Source organism: Ursus americanus, chromosome 10 (genome assembly GCF_024610735.1).
Source record: "Ursus americanus isolate L20-20 chromosome 10, mUrsAme1.1.p, whole genome shotgun sequence".
Lineage (NCBI taxonomy): Eukaryota > Metazoa > Chordata > Mammalia > Carnivora > Ursidae > Ursus > Ursus americanus.
The window spans coordinates 49,812,200-49,833,048 of record NC_142136.1 but is presented as its reverse complement, the minus strand read 5'-3'; the positions used below and the strand labels follow the sequence as shown (position 1 = coordinate 49,833,048).

At 34.9% G+C, this 20,849-nt stretch overlaps 1 protein-coding gene across 1 annotated transcript in view; it reads left to right on the top strand.

Annotated features, from left to right (window-relative positions):
• SUGT1 (SGT1 assembly cochaperone of MIS12 kinetochore complex) overlaps positions 1 to 20,849 on the top strand; it is a 56,394-nt gene that overhangs the window by 15,045 nt on the left and 20,500 nt on the right. Inside the window, exons 9-12 of the mRNA XM_045810968.2 lie at positions 1,007 to 1,103; positions 1,891 to 1,998; positions 10,158 to 10,248; positions 13,521 to 13,702. Coding sequence (XP_045666924.2) covers positions 1,007 to 1,103; positions 1,891 to 1,998; positions 10,158 to 10,248; positions 13,521 to 13,702 — 478 coding nt within the window. The remainder of the gene's footprint in view (positions 1 to 1,006; positions 1,104 to 1,890; positions 1,999 to 10,157; positions 10,249 to 13,520; positions 13,703 to 20,849) is intronic.

Genomic DNA, 20,849 nt, shown 5'->3' with positions numbered 1-20,849 from the left:
ACAATCTATTCGTGCTCTTTCTGGGGAGATGTAGGATGACTCTCCAAGTACCAAGTAGACAAGGAACTTTGACTAGCTTGGTGACAGCAGCCGGAGTAGAATATAAACATCAAATAATAATTATGTTTGGAGCATAAAATAATCCAACATTGATTTAATACTGGTATTGTGTACCAGGCACTGTGCTTAGTTCAAGGAATATAATAGTGGCAGGATAGATAAACCACTCTGCCTCATGGAGTTTATAATCTAATATAGTCTAATTTGGAAGTGAGGATCCCTACATTTCTAGAGCCTTCTGTGGGAAAGATACACATAATTAGAATCTCTAGGCACATTAGTTTTCCCATGTGCCTTGAGACTGAAGGAAGATACTGTATTTAATATTGTGCCTGGCAGGATGAGTTAAATTTTAAATTATTTTAATTTTAGCTCATTTGCTTCTGCTCCCTGTGTTCAGGTCTGTTTGCCCAGCTTCAGTTAAGAGACTTTGGAGTGTGGAGTCCCGCTGACATGGGTCCATTGTAACACCTGTCACTGACTGGCTGATTGCTTCGCCCTTCAGGGCTTATTTTTCATCTGTAAAAGAGGGATAGAAGTGCTTTTTCTTACTTAGTATTAGGTTGAAATGAAAGTGTAAAGCTGTTAATGGTATAATAGTATAATAATGGTTAGCCGTTAAGAGTAAATTTCATCTTTAACATTAGCTTAAGCACAACAATATTAGAGATGTAAGTCAGAACCCAGAAAATCATGTAAGTATTCAACTCTCCTGGAAAGGTTGGAGGCATCGTATCCTACTGTTTTTTTTCCATTAGTGCAGACCAAAGAAAATTATTTATATAAAATTGTTTCCAGGAATCACCATCTGCTTTGCTTATTTGTTCCTCAAGGTGGAGCTCTTGTTGTTTATCAGATTGTAGTTTTTATCTTAACAAAACATAAAGAAGCAATAACTGTAAGAAAATTTGATGTTCTGAAATGGTTTTTTTTTCTTTTTTAATAGGTATGACTGGTATCAAACAGAATCTCAAGTAATCATTACACTTATGATCAAGAATGTTCAGAAGAATAATGTAAATGTGGAATTTTCAGAAAAAGAGGTTATTACAGTCTTTGAACCATTTTTTATTTTGAGATTAAATACTTTTATTTGCAAATATACCATACTGCAGAATAATCTGTAGCAGTTTATCAGCTATATCATTTCTTCCTGAGATGTGGAAAATGCCGATGAAAATCTGAAACATGGCTTTTCAGCTTGAATGATCTTAAATTTTGAGACAAAAGTATTTATACTTTAGGTTATAGCTAGATGTCCATTATTTTCTTTTTGTTTAGATTTGAAATTCAAAGCAGAACTTGGTTGACAAATATAAGACATTAGTAAGATATGTGATTTGGTTACATTTGTGTAGTATACTTTATGAAAAAGGTCTGCTTATTTGCTGTATGATTTATATGTCTTAGAATTTACTAACCACATTAAATTAGTGTGACTTGTAATAACTTGATTTCTTAGCATTTAGTAGAAAACTTCAGTGATATTTAAGTTAGTGGTAGAAGTAGATGTTCTGCATATGAATACTTCTTTTGTTACATACTGTATTGTTTTGCTCTTGTATCTTGAGTTTTCTAGAGATACAAATGTTAAATATGTGTTTGAAACCTACTATTTTCTACTTATTTAATTATGTATGTGAGAATCCATGTAAAGGATACCAGGTAGAAAAAAAAGGATTATTTTGAATTTCTTAAATCTGATATTCCATATAAAGTGTTTAAAAAAATCTGCATCAGTATTGAAGTTCTGCAATTATATTCAGTATAAGTATTTTACCTTTCATTATATAAATTTATAAAATGTGCTGCTGATTTTGTGTTCATTAGTTGTCTGCTTTGGTGAAACTTCCTTCTGGAGAGGATTACAATTTGAAACTGAGACTTCTTCATCCTATAATACCAGAACAGAGCACATTTAAAGTACTTTCAACAAAGGTAGGACAATTTTAAAAGAGTTGTCCATAGTGGGGGCATCTGGCTGGCTCAGAAGAGCGTTTGACTCTTGATCTTGGGGTCATGAGTTCGAACCCCACCTTGGGTATAGAGATTATTTAAATCAGTAAAAGTTGTCACTAGTAATATTTTCAGGATAAAGAAATATTGGTCAACTAATTGCCCATGCGATTATAAGCTTATAGATCCTTTTAAGTGCATATTTTCAAATTAAAAGGTATAGGAAAATGGGCGCCTGGGTGGCTCAGTCGGTTGGGCATCTGCCATCAGCTCAGGTCATGATCCTGGAGTTCCAGGATCAAGTCCTGCATTGGGCTCCTCACTCATGGAGATTCTGTTTCTCCCTCTGACCCTCCCCTTTCTTGTGCTTTCTCTGTCTCACTCCCTCTCTCAAATAAATAAATAAATAAAGTCTTAGAAAAAAATAAGAAAGGGACAAGTAAATAAGGACAATAAATTTTGAATAACAATTTTCCCTTCCCTGGATTCTGGGACAATGGAATTTAAAAGTCAGTTTAACCTCAGTAGTGTTAGTATACTTAAGATTGGTATATTTCTTATAAGAGGTTTTCAGAAAAGATGAAATTATCAGCCTCTCTTTAAGATTTGATACCAAAAGGCTCTTCTCTTGAACTTGTCTGTTTTGATGTACAGATACTTTCTTACCCTACTTTAATGTAGCTAAAAATACAAACTACTGTGAATGAATGAAGCAGATGAATCTGCTTTTTTTTGTTTTTTAGTTAAGCTGAATTTTAGAATATTTTGTTACGAGGGAATACTGAGTGATTTAAACTGCAGTTCGAGTAATTATATAATTTTTAAATTTATATTTTCAAAAAGAAGTAAAATGTCCAATAGAATTAAAATTCATAGAATGTTTTAAAAAGCAATCAAAAGATGTAGGTAATGTAATTAAGTAGGACAAGTACTGAACTGAAAAATAAAAAAAAATCTGACTCTGGTTCTTTGCTTGCCCTGTGAATTTAGATTAGTCACAAAATTATTGTAGGACTAAATTTTCACCGTCTTTAAAAATGAGAGATATGGACTAAATGAGCTGAAATTTTTTCATCTGTCAAATTGTATGAAGGTATATAATGAGTTATGACTGCAGATGATGTAAGTAGACTTTTTCCATTACTATGCCTTCTTTAGACACATGTCTTACAACATACTATGTTAGTAACTATTCAGTTGAAGTTCTAAGAATCAGGGTTGGCCTGTGTCTGGGAGAATACGGTAACTGGGCCTGCAGAAAGAAGAGGATACCTGCAGAGCATTTGAGCAGAAGTGCAAAGTTAAGAAATGGTAGTTTTTTGCATCTAGTTAGAAGTGATTTGCCCACTTATTTATTTGAAGATTACAAAGTACGAGTGGAGAGAAGAAACAGTTGTTTGGATGATAAAAAGTGAGAAAAAGAGATGAAATCTTAGCAAGATTTTAGTCTTACTGACCCCATCCACATAGTGTAGAATTTGTTTAATAAAAGAAGTTGGGGAAATAATTAACCACAAAACTCTAGCTAGATTTGGGAGATCAGATAATTATGAGTTTGGCATTTTTGTACATATTTTTATCAACCGGTTGTTAATGCATGTTCTCTTAAAGTTGTTTAAGTAGAAACTGATTTGTGTGAATAGATGGTAATTGACTTAAAAACTTGTGTTACTGGGTCTCATATAATTTTTGGAAGACTAGGATGTGTGGTAATAAATACACAAGTTTGTGTGGCTAAAATTGAGAATGTTAATGAAGCACTGTTATCTCTCATTCTTTAATTCTCCTTTGAATCTTGAGTGCTTGTTGATTCTAACCATTCTGCAACTGCCCTGCTGTATTTCCAGTTTGCTTTTTTGGTCCCTTCTTTCTTTAAATGCTACGTTACTGCTTTTCTTTTTTGTATAGTAGTTTATGTATACATTTCATTCCCCTTGTGTTTAGTCTGTGAGACTAAGAAGCAAGTCATATTTGTGTGTTTGTATATGCCCCAGGGAAGGGTGCCCCAGTTGACTGCACAAACAATGAGTAATTTTTTAGTATAAGTATATTCCGTTTGTTAAATTTACCCAGCCCTGTGTGTTGTACATAGTGCTCCTCGGTAATTGTTCAGTGAATGAATTTCAATTGGGTTCTGCTGTTAACCCTTCAACGTTGGCAGAGTATTTTTATTCTTTGTTTTATAGATGAAAAGAAACCGAGGTTCACAGACTTTAAATGCTTTCCCTGAGTTTACATAGTTACTAAATTGTTCATCCTGGCCCAAGAGGAATACTTTTATTTCTGGAAAGCTGGTGCTTCTTTGCTTAGGTTTTTCTAAGTTCTGTATTAAAGAATTAAAACTCTAAAGATGTGTAATGGAAGATGATTATTTTTCTTGTCTTAACCCAAAGTAATATATATTAGTTTTGTTAGACTACCAACTTTTAAGCTGTATTTTTGAGAAACAAATTAAAATAATTGGACTTAATTTTATCCTAAGGGAAATGAAAGTTTTGAACCTTTTTTTCATACAGCAGAGGGAGACTGTTAAAATACTGAAAGTAAAATTTTTCTGTGGGTTACTGAGGCTTATTTAGTGATGACACTAAGAGAGTAAGTCCTTTGATTTTCGTATGTATTCAGGTGTCTTGAATCCTTTATGTGATTTGAGAAAAATGGTTTTGTTTAGAAGAATCTGCTTGAAATTAGAGATTCCATAAAATCTGTGCTTTATTTAAAAGGGCTATTTCTCTGCTTTGAGAATCCAGTTTCTTTCTTTTCCACCTTCAAGTTTGAATAAATGTTGCATATTCATGTACAATCGTTGGTTAAGTGGTAATTCAAGTGAAATTTAATTTGCAATGAAAATAAGAGAAGTAGAACCCTTAAATTAATGAAATAGCATTTCGTAGCTAAATATTTTACAATGTCATATCTAGGTTTTTCCAAGTCAGAATTCATATTTTTTTTCAGTACCTCTGATAGTTATTTCTACCTTTTATTGAATACCAGCTTTCATATCTGCCTGTTAATTCATTTTATTAAGAAATTGTAGTGTTTCTTTTGTTCCATCTTGTCAATTTCATGACACTATTCTCTGGAGAGAAAATCCCAGCCAGACTCCACGCTGAGTGCAGAGCCTGAGGCAGGGCTCAATCCCATAACCCTGAGATCATGACCTGAGCCAAAATCAGGAGTCAGGATCCTTAACTGACTGAGTCACCCAGGGGTCCCATGTTTTATTAATGTCTTTGATACAGTGGTGGTAGTAATTTTTTTTTCTATTAAGTGATTAGTTGCCGATAATCCACAAATTGTTTTTGAAGTGTATTCTTGCCCCCTTTTCTACTAATGCATATTCATATATTTTCAAAAGAAAAGAATTTTACTGTACACACACTCTATACCTATATTTTAAAAATTAACCATACATTTTGGATAATTTTTTGATGCCCTTAAGTATTCTACAGCGAAGTATCTCACTATATGCATTTATTGTAGCTTAGTTAGCCAGTCCCTACTGTTTGATCTGTGCAGAATTACAGTAGGTAACTGTTTTGACTGCTTTGTATTATCTATTCCATGTAATCCTCACAAATACTGCATGCTGTAGGTATTTTTATCACCTATTTACAGGTATAAACTGAACCCAGAGATGTTCAATAATTTGCCCAGATTTTTTAGCTAATTATAATGCTGATGAAGATAATGATAATAGCATTCAGTTATTTGCCAGACACAGTGCTCTGTTCTTTTCATACATGGTTTCATTTAACCCTGATAAGAACCCTGAATGAGGTAGACTCTGTTAATCACTTTTTACAGGAGAAACGGGTTCAGTGAGATTAGTTAGTTGCTCATGGTCATATTTCCAACAAGTAGCACCTACTTATGACTCTTCTCTGAAATTATACAGTTGATAGTTTTTGTCCTGTTTTCAACCTCTGCTTATTTCTGAGGAAATAAGTAAAACTTCTAGCAATAAAAGACACTTCCAGTAAGTTGTCTATCTTGGCTGCCTTTTCTCTAAAATATGGATGGTAATCTCCTTTTATAGGGTTATTCTGTTAAGTGAGATGATATATCTGAAGCATGCAGGGTTTATAATAGTGCGCAGTAAATGTTACTGCCATTATTATTTTATCCTGATTATTTATATAGAGTTTTATTTGGGTTATAAAAGCAGTAAATGCATTTCATAGAAAATTTAGAAAAATATAAAGGAGCTGAGAAAGTAATCAGTCTCACTACTAATGACATTTTGGCAAACTTCCGGGAAACTAGAATATTTTCCTATATTTAGATCTTTCACTACAGGTGATATATACTGGAATTTTTTGTTTATGGGAATATCTCTTTTGATGAATTTCTTCAGGAAGAACAGAGACTGTGATCTTATGTACTATCACAGTGCCTGGCCCACAGTAGGCACTCAGTAAATATTTGAATTGTGCTATTAGATTTTGTGATTTTTTTTTTTTTTTAGTTTCTTGTCATTAATTACTGTCTTCTGCATTTTAAAAAAATATTACAAAATTATTTGAGTGTAAAACTAAAGATGGTAGATGTGCAGTATGGCTTCAGGAAGACTTGAGTTTACTCTATTTTTGGACGAAGCAGTTAGATAAGCCATTAAACATGCAAAGAGTTGAAGAGAACGTTGGGAAAATTACATTCTAAAGGTCAGGAACAATTATTTAATGACTATAGCCTTGAAACAGATGGTTGTCAAAACTTTGCCAGAAAAAAAAGTTTAGCAGTAAACTTCCACAGCTCTCTAGTCTCTGAGAAAGAAAACTCTTTAAGAAAAAAAAACTTAAAATAACCACTGTCAATCTGTGGCAGTAAGTGGGAGCTTTACACCCCTCCTCAGAAGGTGGTGTCTGGATACCATCACCCTTTGGAGTAATGGCTTCCCTTTAAATCTGAAGTTCTTTCATTAGAAAATATTAAATTGTGTGTAAAGAATTTAGAGGTGGGTGATAAGTGTGCAAAATAATGAAAACTTAACAATCTGGAACAGCGGGGATTCTTATTTAGTAATCTGTGAATACCGCTTTGGGATATTACTGAAAACCTTCCTCGTGCATATGAGAGGAACATTCAAACCAAGGTTTTAAGTTAACTTGTAGATTATTTTTGACTTAAATGAAAATGGAATAGCTTATTAATAGTTGCAATAAAAATATCTGAAATTGGGCTGTTGGTAACTCTGGAGGTACCTGCCAGAATCATTAAGACTTAAAACTTCATTTTTAAAAGCATGTGTAAATGTTGAAAGTGAATAGGTGTAAAAAGGAATTCACAGAAAATTAGCTCCCCCCACTTTTATCTTTTTAAAAAGCTGCTTTAAGTGTGTTTTATTATGTGCAGCTTTTTTAATGAATGGATTAAATATAATTTCAAGTTCAGGTCAGCGTGTCTCACTTGATACACGTTCTTACTAAGAGCTTTGACTTTGGCCTTACAAAGACCTCTTTGTTCATATTGCACAGTTATAGTGGCTTTCAGTCGATGTGAGTGCTAGTATATGTGTCTCTTTAGGTGAAACAAGGAACTTTTTATAGACAGTGCGTAAGTACAGGAACATGAGGTGTGAATATAGGGTGCCCTGAGGCAAAGGTTAGTTGAGGATAGTGTTGATGTACACAGTGCTTGCGAGGTCTTCATTTCCAGATGAGTTGAAAATTAAAGGAGCAAGATGAAGTTTTAAATTTTAGGATGATAATATCTCTTTTCAATAACTGTTGCTGTGTCATTGCCAGCTATGAGAGTTTTGCCCCTTTTTGATTCCAGCAGTGACAACTTAAAATAACCGTATTACTATCACTTAAGACTGTGTATGAGATAAAATATAGGTAGTGTTTTACTTTATAAAAATTATTCATTTTAGAGAATTCTAGAGATTCTTAAAATTGTTTTTATTTATGTAGAATTTAAACACATAAATTACATTAAAAACACTAGACTTTTGGTCTCTTTCCCAGTGACATTTGTTTCATGGTTTTTTCATTATGAAAACAGTTTTTTGTTAAATTTCTGTGCTAGAGAAAATACAAATACTCAAAGACCACTCCCCTTCTATACCATCACTTCCTGTCTGATTAAAATTATTGGCAGATTTCTCAGTGTTTTGTTAAAGCATTTTACAATGTAAATTTTAAGGATTCTGACACTAAATGCAGGCGGTAGAAAGATTACCAGTAATTGCTAGTTTGAATGATTTATCCGATTTAACGGAGTTAAAGAACCAATGTCAATAGGCTTTTCTTTTTGTTAAATTTGTGTTTTGATTTTTTTTCCTATTTACAAAATTAAATCCTTTTCTTAGAAAAAAATTAGAACATAAAATTCTATTTTGAGGGGTGCCTGGGTGGCTTAGTTGGTTAAGCGTCTGACTCTTGATTTTGGCTCAGGTCATGATCCCAGGGTTATGAGATGGAGGCCTGCATTGGGCTTCACGCTGGGTGTGGAGCCTGCTTAGAATTTTCTCTCTCCTCTCCCCCTCCCCACACTGGTACTTCCCCTCTCTCTAAAATAAATGTATAAGATCTTTTTAAAAAAATTCTATTTTGATTCTTAAACTGTTTGCATAATTATGTTTATTAGTGCTATAAATGCTGATTTTGCTAGGCTAAAAGTGGAAGTGAGAGTATTATTGGAACAAGGAAAACAAAAGGTATATGTAAGTGCTCTGTGAGTGTATGTTAGGGTTAAGGGTAGACTCCAGGGGACCAGCCTTGATTAGAGAATTAAAGATGCTTTTAATATTTCATTTTAATAAGTGAAGTTATTTGTTCAGCATTCAGAAGCTCTTCATAGTTTGCCTTACACCTCTTTCATCTGTATTTTTTTACTGTTCTCACATAAATTCTGAAGTTGAGACAGATTGGTCTTGTCCATTCTCCCCGATGCACTGTGTCCTTTGAAACCTCAAGGCTCCAGTTTCAGGCTGTTCGTTTTGCCTCTGGAGACTCCCCCTTTTACCATTGCAAATGCTCCTGCCCCTCAAAGCTCTTCAAGGTGCACTGAAACTTTTTCTTTTCACACCCAGATGTAATCTCTGCTAAACTTTTAGAACATTTATTTGCCTCTTGATCAGCTTTCTTTTAGTATCTCACCTACTTTCCAATGGCTGAGAACATATTCTTAATATTTCAAAAATCCACCACATCCCTGAAGATTACAACTTGCTCATATTGGGTATTTAATAATTATTGAATGAATTATTATAAAAATTTTAGCAGTTTTATTTTTATACAATGATATGAATTTGTCTCAACTCTCAAATGGGTTAACGTACAAGCAAATGTAGTAATTCCTTTATTTTTTTAAAAGATTTATTTATTGGGGCACCTGGGTGGCTCAGTTGGTTGGGCGTCTGCCTTCGGCTCCGGTCATGATCCCAAGATTCTGGGATCGAGCCCCATGTTGTGCTCCCTGTTCAGCAGGGAGCCTGCTTCTCCCTCTCCCCACCCCACCCATGCTCTTTCTCACTCTTACTCTCTCTCTCTCAAATTCTTTAAAAAAAAAAAAAAAAGATTTATGTATTTTAGAGAGCATAAGCAGGGGGGTGGGGAGAGAAAGAGAGAAGGAAAGGGAAGTAGACTCGCCACTGAGCGCAGAGGCCTGTGAGGGAGCTTGATCTTAACAACCAGAGCTGAAATCAAGAGTCAGACGCCTGACTGAGCCACCCAGGCACCCCTGTAGTTACTCCTTTAGAACAGGATTTCTCAATGGGGGGGTGCTGTTGACATTTTTGGTTGGATAATTCTTTGTTGTGAAGGGGTTGCCCTTTATGTTGTAGGATGTTCAGTAGCATCCCTAACCCCCACCCCAGTTGCGAAGACCAACAATAACCATAAATGTTGCCAATCACCCCTGGTTGAGAACAGTACATTGGAAGAAAAAAGCATATGGATTTCAAGACTCTTAATTATAGCTTATAGTGTGTACGCATATTGTTTTTGTAGGGTGGCTTTAAGTAGAAACAAAATGTTTCAGAGTTCTTCAAATTTAACCTTGTATAATTTAAGGAAATTATCTCGAGGGCACTTTTAATTCTTATAAGATTTTGTGACTTAAGGAAATTGCATTTGTTTTTTACTGTTTTGTATATTTTACATGGAATAATAAATTTTATTTGGTGTTTCCTCCAGATTGAAATTAAAATGAAAAAGACAGAGGCTGTGAGATGGGAAAAGCTAGAGGGGCAAGGAGATGTGCCTAAACCAAAACAGTTCATAGCAGGTTTGTTTTCTGGCCTTGATGAGCTTTAAATTCATACTGTGTTATGTAGTTGAAGTTAAATGGTAATGAGCATTCCTTCTACTTTCATTGTTTATGTCCCCAAGAAAAGATACATTGAGTGCAATAAGATTGCTCTGTAATGAATGCAGAGTAGCCTTTCATGTGCAGTTTCTACCTCCTTCAGTTCTTCAACACAGAATATAAGTGAATGCCCGCATAAACCCTGAGGGGGTTGCGTTTATATTGTTTACCCAGTCACTGTATGACAGTAGTTGAGGGTTGGTTTTGTGTGTTGCCCTTTCCTATTACTTCTTTTTGGGTTGTAAGTAGACTAGAGGTTTATTCTGCTGAAATAATTTGCTTCTTTTCCTTTTCCGTTTTATTTATTCCTTTCTATTTCTTCTGATATTGTCAACTCTAATTTCCTGGACTTTCAGGGCTTTACAGAGTAAAATGTCTAACCCGTTTCAGTCTGTTGCTCTAAAAGAAGTGCTCACAAGCAGGTCATGAAAACCTAAGAAAAGCCTAGGAGAAGAGTGGAAAATTAGAATTGATTGTTTTTAACCCTTTAAGGGATAGACTATGTTGGGTCAGTTTTAAGCCTATGCAATGGATAGGTGTTTTTCTAATGGAATGATTAATCTGCTAGATACTCTTAGAACTACAACCTAAGAGTGTATTTTACAGCAATGCCCTCATTAATGAAAGAGAAATTTCTTTTTGATTAATGTTCTGATTTGATGACTAAAATGAGTTATTGTATTTCAGCTACTTTTAGATTTTTCACTGCTCTTTCTGTAACAGAAGACAGATTTCCTTGTGGCACCTTTTAGAAAACACTGAATTACCCAACAAATCATTCATTTTATTTTATTTTGAAATAATTTAGATGCCCCTAGAAGTTGCAGAAATGATGAGTTTTCACGTACCCTATGCCCAGCTTCCCTGCGTAATAACATCACAACTAGTCTATTGTGTAATTAGCAAAACCAGGAAATTGACACCAACAGGTAATTTTTAAGGATGAAAATATTTGAAGTTGGTATTTAAGCTGTTAAGCTTCTGCTTCACATTTTATCTGAAAGACAGAGGAAAGATGTTATGTGCTTCTTTTGGGTCTGACTCCTAGAAATTTGGGGGCTGAGGTTTATATATAGCTCAAAAAGCATTAAAAAAAACCCCACACTTTAAATGTAGTATCTCACTCAATTCTAACAACAGCCCTCTATAGTGGGCAGCCCTATTTTACAGGCTCTGAAAGTAAGCAACTTGCTTAAGATCACACGGCAGTTTTCATTGTCTAGGACTAAACCCTGGTCTTCAGGGTCTGGGTGTCATTATCACATAAACCCTATATGTGATACTGGTTGTTGCTACATCTTCTAACAATGGAAAATAGTCTCTGCTGACATGAGTATCTTTGCAGTTATTTGATACTATAATGAGTGAACAAGGAAGTTAGGTACCTGTCCATTCCTCAGTAGTTTATCTACCATCTACAGGTGTTAAAGTTTTTCTGAGATTAAATATAAAGATTTTTTAAAGTTGCAGAGTTCTTTTAAACTCAATGCCTTGGATATTTCAGATGCTATTCCTTCTGTCCTGTTATATTTTTGTAAGGAATTAATATGCTTGTCAGATTCCTGTGTCCTGCAAGCTGGAGACTGCAGATAAGGGCAAGTTGCTTAACCTGTCTGGGCCAGTTTTCTTATCTGTAAAATGGAGGTTAACCTGTGCTCCCATTCTTCTGGGGAGTCAACATTAGGATTAATTAAACCCACGTGTTTTAGGCTCTTAATTTACTATGACATAACTTTTTTTTGTTTTCTTTGGCTACTAGTGAAAATGCACACAAGTAGAGAGGGGATTACTGGTAGAGGAAGGGTAGATTGGAAAACTGTGTGCTTACCCTAAATAAAACTGCGGGGTGCTCTTTGGTTTGGTTTTGCTGGGAAGATAGGCAGGGGGAAAGTTGGCTTAGAGGTGAAGAGAAGGGGTGGAACAACAGACCAAACAGTTAGTGGTTTCTCATTTCTGAACTATTTTGAGGAAAGCGACAGAGAGGCAGTAGTGGAAGAGGGCCATGTAATGTGTCCTAATTTATTAATAGGGAAACTTTGAATCAGGTTCTTTTTAAAGCTCTGTAGCTACTCTGTCCAGTATGTTCAACACATGTAGCCGCTGAGCTTTTGAAGATGACTAGTCTGGATTGAGTTGTGCTGGAAGTATAAAATACCAGATTTTGAAGACTATATGAAAGAAGGCACATAAAATGTCTTAATATATTTATATTGATCCATGTTGAAGCGATACTGTTTTACATATATTAGGTTAAATAAAATATTTTATTAGAATGCATTTCACCTGATTCTTTTTAGTAACACGGCTATTAGAAATTTTTAAATTATTTATGTGGCTCACATCTGTGGCCTGCGTTATATTTCCATTGTAGAGTGAACGGAACTGCTCTTATAGCTACTAGGTAGATAACTTTTTAATGACTTGGGTGCCACCATCTTGATTCCCTTAGTCTTTAGGATAGCCTCGGCAGTGCCCTGAGCCGCTGGGCCAGTCAGTAGCCTCTCTGGTTGTAAGCAGCCTCCATTTACCCCAGTGTGCCCTACAGGTACTATTATTTTCTGTGTGTGCGTGAGTGGGCATTGAACTCTAGATGATCACGTGGTGTATTTTTCAACATTCAAGAATTGCTTACTATCTCCTGTTGAAGTAATCTAATAATGTAATGTGAGGAGAGGATGGAGTCTTAACTCACTGTCTAATGGTATGGATAATTACTTATATTTTCAGTTTTTCTCTAAGCACCTCAAGCCACATTTTTAACATTTATTATCTTGTTTATAAGAGAAATATCTTTATGAAGCATTATTTAAAAACACTTTTTAGAATTGTTTGTAGAGTCTCTGCAATTTTTCTGTAAATATAAAAGTTCTAGTATATTTCTCACTCAGTCCCCTCATTATTAACGCAAAGAATGTTTTAAATCTAATTTTGCATAATGTACCAAAAATGTACACTTTATTAAGATTTTGCTCAAAAGAAATTCCCAGATTTTACATTACTCTGGGTCAGTTTTTAGAAGTGTGTATTTGATTATTGAGGTATATATCAGAAAGACGTTTATTATAAACATGAAATTTAGTTACCTGAACTATTTGCTGAGATGTTCTGTATACCATGGTCACAAAGGTTACGTGTTCTTGACATAATCATCACATGTTGATTTAATCACTTCTGTCTTTTTTACTCCATAGATGTAAAGAACTTATATCCATCATCATCTCATTATACAAGAAATTGGGATAAATTGGTTGGTGAGATCAAAGAAGAAGAAAAAAATGAGAAGTTGGAGGGAGATGCCGCTTTAAACAAATTATTTCAGCAGATCTATTCAGATGGTTCTGATGAAGTGAAACGTGCTATGAACAAATCATTTGTAAGAACATAAGCTTGAAAAATGTATATTATGGTAGTAAATTTCAGAAATTTTTAAAGAAAGATTAAGTAGGCAATTTGACACCAAATTGCATGTACTGTAGTTGGGAGGCCTTTTTGAATAGGCTTCATCTGAACATTTCTTTCTGCTCTAAACTTAGAGTAATTATTAGGGAAGTTGGACATTTGTGGGGGAGTTGAGACGCAAGTGGTTTATTCCAAATAGTCATTTAGTTAGAACTTGGAAGGCTGAAGAAGTACTCTTAATTCCTGTAGTTGGATTTATCACAATAGCTGAAGGAGCCTCCGTTAGAACCATACATAGTGGCCTCAGTGTCAGAGATGAAGAATATAGATGGGAAACTGCCAGAACAGTGTTTGGCAAATAGAAGGTACACATTAATTACTCATTGGTTTGTTAATAATTTGTTGACTAGGAAAATAAGGCCCAGGACAACATAAATACCACCTGAATTAGGCCTCAAGTTCTGAGATTTTAATAACAAGTCATCTCTCTATAACTAGGTTGATTATTTTGCTTTAGTTGTAATCATTTGACTTTTATCAGTAGCTTTGGAAATGTCAGTCTCTTCTCTTAAGGCATTTATAATCAAATTAGTATTTAGTTAATGTATGCCTGTGAGATTCAGATATTCCACAGAAATTACTGTGTTTTAATTGCTCATGATTGAGCTTTTCACTGTTGATTTTAAAAAGTTATTTTTAATTAAACTTTTTATGTTGAAGTAATTATAGATTTATATGCAGTTGTAAGAAATAATGCAGAGATCCCTTGGATCCTTTACACGGTTCCCCCTAGTGGAGTCATCTTGCGGAACTACAGTACAGTATCACAACCATGATACTGAGAGTTCAGATAGAGAACATTTCCACTGCCACAGGATTCCTTCACTGTTGTCATTTTATAGCCATACACAGTTCCTTCCACCCCTCCCCCTCCTTAACTCCTGGAACTGCTAATCTGACAGGCTTTGTGAGATACATAGTTTGCAAATATTTTCTCTTAGTCTGTAGTTTGCCTTTTTATTTTCTTAATGGTCTTTTGCAGAGCTAAAGTATTTAATTTTGATGAAGTTCAATTTATCAGTTTTTCTTTTTATGGATTATGCTTTTAGTATCAAGTCTAGAACTTTCTGCCTAGTCCTAGATCTGAAAGATTTTCTCCTGTGCTTTTCTTTCAATAAAAGTTTTATAGTTTCACATATTACATTAAAGTCCGTGATCCATTTTGAGTTAGTTTTTATATAAAGTTGAGATGTAGATTGAGGTTTTTTTGTATGTTTTGGTTTTGGCCTATGCGTGTTCATTTGCTCCAGAACCATTTGTTGAAAAACTGTCTTTCTTCCATTGAATTGTTTTTGTGTTTCTCAAAAATTACTTAAGCATATTTGTCTCAGTCTGTTTCTGGCTTCTCTGTTTTCATTGATCTACATGTCTATCCCTCTGTTAATACTACAGTCTTGATTATCTTAGCTATGTAAGTTTTGAATCCAGGAAGCGTCATTCCTTCTACTTTGTTAATCATTTTCAGAAGTGTGTTAAATATTCTAGTTCCTTTGCTTTTCCACATAAACTTTAGAATATTTTGTTTCTATGCATCAAAATATCCTGTTAGGAATTGCTTTGAACTGTATATCAAATTGGAGAGATTGAAATTTTTACTCTGTTGAATCTTGCAATCCATTTATTTAGATCTCTGATTCTTTCATCAGTGTTGTGCAGTTTTCCACATGTAAATCTTAAGCATGTGTTGCAGGATATACCTAAGTATTCTTTTTTTTAGTGATTGTTAATTGTATTGTATATATAACTTTCATGTTCATGTGCTAGTATTTAGAAACACAGTTGGTTTTTTTGTTCAGCTTAACATTCTGTGACCTTGCTAAACTCACTTATTCTAGGATATTTTTTTGGTAAATTTTCTATGTAGACAGTCATAGCTTCAAATAGGGACTTCTTAAGTCTGCTATTTGTGACTTTTATCTTCTTTGTTTGCTGTATTTCAGTGGCTGGAACTTCTGGCACTACGTTGAGTAAGAGTGGTGAGAGTGGACACTTATGCCTTGTTCCCCAGTTTAAGGGAAAACCATTCAGTCTTTCACCATTAATTATGTTAGTGGTAGGTTTTTTGCAGATGCTCTATCAGGTTAAAGGTCTCTATTCCGTGTGTGAGATTTTTATCATGAATGGCTGTTGACTTTTTGGAAGGTAGCTGTTGGTCTCACCACTATACCACCAGCACTGCACAGCTAGCTGTTCACTTTTTTAATTTGAATGCTTTTTCTGCATTGATCAAAGTGATTATGTGATTCTTCTTTAACCTGTTACAACAGTGATTTTATATGATTAATATGCTATTTCTACTAGAACCAACCTTGTATCCTTGGGATAAGCCTCACCTGGTCATAGTGTATAATTCCTTTTATATATTGCTCAGTTCTACTTTCAGATACTTTGTTAAGGATTTTTGTGTCTATGTTCATAAGGGACATTGGTCTGTAGTATTCTTTTTTTGTATGTCTTTGTCTGGTTTTGGTATCTGTAATACTGACTTCATAAAATGAATTGAGAAGTGCTCTATCTTCATCTGTTTTTTGGAAGAGATTGTGTAGAATTGGTGTTAATTTTTCTTTAAACTAGTGAAACCATCTGGGCCTGGACATCTTTTTTGGCAAGATTTTAAATTACAGACTTATTCTAATAGCTCATAGGACTGTTCAGATTATCTATCTCATATTGAATGACTTGTGGCAGTCTTTTTTTTTGAGCATTTTATTCTGTTTAGTTTGTCTAACCTGTCAGTGTTGGTAGTATTTTCTTGCTATTTTTTGTTTTGCTATCTACAGGGTCTGTAGTGATATTCCATTTCATTCCTATGGTGGTAATTTTTGTCTTCTTTCAGTCTTGATACAGAGGTTTGCCAATGTTAACTGAATTTTTTTTCCACAGAATCAGCCCTTTGTTGACTTCAGAATATATTCTCTTCAATTTTTTATTATAAATTTCATTCATTTCTGTTCTTTGTTATTTTCTTCCATCTGCTTGCTTTGGGTTTATTTTGCTATCTTTTTAGGTTGTTCAGATGTGAATTAGATTATTGATTTGACTTTGTTTTCTGTTGTGTGTGTTTATGCCATAAATTTCCCTCTTAGCAGGGTTTTGGCTGTCTCTCACAAATTCTAATGTTATATTTTCATGCAGTTTAATATGTATTTTGATTTCAGTTGAGACTTCATCACATGGATTGTTTAGAAGTGTGTTGTTCTGTTTCCAAGTGTTTAGAGATTTTCCTGTTACCTTGTTATTATTGGTTTCTAATGTTGTTCCATTGTAATTTGAGACTATGTATGATGTGATATACATTCTTTGTTTTATTGCCCAGTATTTGGTCTTTCTTAAGTTTATGTTTCACTTGAAAAGAAGGTGTATTCTGTTGTTGGAGGGGGTGTTCTCTGGATGTCAGTTAGATCTTGTTCCTTGATATTGTCGTTGAATTCTTTTGTATCCTTGCTGATGTTGACTTATTGTTTTGTCAGTTTTTACTTCACATATTTTGCAGCTCTGTTTGGTGCATATGCATTTAGGATTGTTGCATCTTCATTGTGGATTGACCTTTTTATCATATATACGTGTCATTCTCTAGCTCTGGTAATTTCTTTGCTCTGGTATTAATATAGCCAATTCTTCTATCTTTTGCTTAATCTTTCTTTGCATGATGTCTTGTTCCACTCTTTTATCTCCAACCTGTCTATATCATATTTAAATTGATCAATTCCTACTGTTTTAAAGTGAGTTTCATGGAGACAGCATATGGTTGGGTTATGTTTTCTTATCTCTTCTGCCGGTCTCTGTCTTTTAAATGATGTGTTCAGATCACTTACATTTAATGTAATTATTGATATGTTAGGACTTTAATTCTACCATCTTATTTTTTTGTTGTGTTTTGTTTTTGTTTTTCCTGCCTTCCTCTGAGTACTTTTAAATATTTTTTAGTTTCATTTTCATTTTTACTTATTTATAATTTTTTAGTGTTTCTTCTTTGTATAGCATTTTTAGTGGTTCCTCTGTATGCTAGCTATATTATATGTAGGTTATCATAATTTACTGGTGTCATTTTTCTTGTCAGTTTGAGTGAAGTGTAGAAACCTTACCTCCTCCCTTTATGTCCCTTTACCCTTTCTCATTTATAATTTTCACAAGTATTTCCTTTACATACATTTAGAACCACATCATACAGTGTTATATTTTCATTCAACTGTCAAACACAGTTTAGAAAGCTCAAGAAAAAAAGCAAATAATATTTTATTTGGTGTCTCTTTTTTCATTTCTAATGTTCTAAGTTTCTGTCATTCTTTCTTATTTTAGAGAACTTTCTTTAGGCATTCTTCTTTTTTTTCTTTTTTTATATTATTATTTTTTTAAGTAGGCTCTGTGCCCAGAGTGGAGCCCAATGTGGGGCTTGAAGTTAAGACCTGAGCTGAGATTGAGTCGTACGCTTAACCACCTGAGCCACTCAGGTGCCCCCTCGCATTCTTTTAGGTCTGCCTGTGGCAAATTGTCTGTTAGCAAAGATTTCTTTGGGTTTAGCCTGACTGGGGTTTGTTGAATCTATAGGTTTATGTGTCTTGGCAGATTTGGGAAATATTCAGCCATTATTTCATTGAGTACTTTTTCAGATCTACCTTCTTTGTCTTCTTCCTGGAACCTGATGATAAAAGATAAATATTTCATTACAGTTTCACACATCCTTGGGACTTTCTTCCTTTTATCTCTCTTTTCTCTCTGTTGCTCAGATTAGGTGATTTGTCCTGTTTTCAGGTTCACTCATTCTTTTCTCTGTCCCTTCTGTTCTGTTCTTTAGCCTATCCACTTACCTTTTTATTTCAATTGTGGTTTTTAATTCTAAAACATTTGATGCTTCTTTATATCTTCTTTTCTTTGCTGAATTTTTCTATTTTTCATTTGTTTCAAGTGACTTCATGATTTTTAGTTAAAGCATTTTTTACTATGACTACTTTAAAATCATTGTCAGATAATTTTAACATTTCTCTCATCTCAACATTAGCATCTATTGATTGTCTTCTTTTTTAAAAAAATAGAATCTGAAATTTTCCTTGTGTGTGGTGTTTTTTTTTTTTTTACCAGCAACAAGTGATTTTCAGTTGAAACTTGGACGTTTTCATGTTCTGCTGTGAGACTGGATCTTATTTAAATCCTCTGTCTTAGCGGTGCCTGGGTGGCTCAGTTGGTTAAGCATCTGCCTTTGGCTCAGGTCATGATCCCAGGGTCCTGGGATCGAGTCCTGCGTCAGACTCTGTGCTCCTCGGGGAGCCTGCTTCTCCCTCTGCCTGCTGCTCTCCTTGCTTGTATGCGCACACTCTCTCTGGCAAATAAAGAAACAAAATCTTTAAAAAAAAAAAAATCCTCCATCTTATTTGGCTTTCTCTGCCAACCACTCTGTCAGAGGAACGGAAGACACTACCTCATTATTGCTAGGTGGAGGTAGACATCCAGGTGCTCTAATCAGCCTCCTTAGACATCCCAGAGCATCTCTTTGTTACTACTGGGAGTGGGATAGATGTATCTATGTAGTTTTCACTGACACCACAGGTGGCAGAGGAGGTGGGTTCATGATAGCCTAGCACGGATGGAAGTCTAGGCTCCTCACCCAGCTTTTACTGGCCTTGGGTGGGATGGGACCACAGTTTTTTTCCTGTGGTGTCTAGTGCAATGGGTCAATTATAGTCTAAAACTTTTCTGTCTTCCTAAGCTGTCTTTTTGTCTTTCTTCATCCTTTAGCTAGAGAAACCAGGTTTCTGTTTGAGGTTTTTTTGTGTGTGCCTCAAAGTGTTTCCAGCTTCTTCAGCAGCAGCTCTAGGACATGAGGCAAAAAAGAAAACCCAGGGGACTCACCACCGTGTTATGTTGTTCCTTGGCTCCCAAGGTCCCTACTGATCTGTCTTTGTCCTTTCATCTTTTAGAGTCTTCTTATGATTGTTTGCATATATATAATGTCCAAGGTTTTTAGTAGTACTTAGTGGGAAGAATAGGATAAAGCACATCTACTCTGTGTCTCCAGGAAGAGAAGTCAGTTTCAGTATTGACTTTTAGAGTATGCTAGACAGAATAGCAGTGTGTGAAATTTCGAAGATAGATTATAGAATCTGCATCCATTTTCATACAAGGCTTTGCTAATAGTAATTGAACCATGTACCGCCCTTAAAACAAGCCACCTGGTACATACCAAGTACTTCTGGGAAAACAAGCAAAATAGACTGTCATCTATGCTCTTCCAGTCTAATAGGGACTAAAGGACCAATATGTACACAGAGGGAAATGCTTAAATTGCACTGTAGTCCATAAGGAAATGGGAAAACAAATGTCATCAGTAAATACCAGATTATAAACTAAATTTGCTTTCTTCATCTTCATAGGAGTAGTTTATTATATAGAATTTATCCCTTTTTATTTAGATTTTTTAAAGTATGTATGTATGTATTTATTTATTTTTAAAGATTTTATTTATTTATTCAACAGAGATAGAGACAGCCAGCGAGAGAGGGAACACAAGCAGGGGGAGTGGGAGAGGAAGAAGCAGGCTCATAGCGGAGGAGCCTGATGTGGGGCTCGATCCCATAACACAAGCAGGGGGAGTGGGAGAGGAAGAAGCAGGCTTATAGCGGAGGAGCCTGATGTGGGGCTTGATCCCATAATGCCGGGTTCATGCCCTGAGCCGAAGGCAGACGCTTAACCGCTGTGCCACCCAGGCGACCCTAAAGTTTTTATTTAAATTCCGTTTAGTTACTATACATGTAATATTAGTTTCAGGTGTTCAAAATAGTGATTCAGCACTTCTATACATCATCTGGTGCTCATCACAATTGTACTCCTTAACCTTATCCCCTGTTTAACCCATGCCCCATCCACCTCCCCTCTGATAATCATCAGTTTGTTCTCTATAGGTAAGGATCCGTTTCTTGGTTTGCCTCTGTCTGTCTCTTTTTGCCTTTGCTCCTTTGTTTTGTTTCTTAAATTCCACATATGAGTGAAATCACATGGTATCTGTCTCTGACTGACTTCAGTTGGCATAATGCTCTCTAGCTCCATCCATGTCATTGCTAATGGCA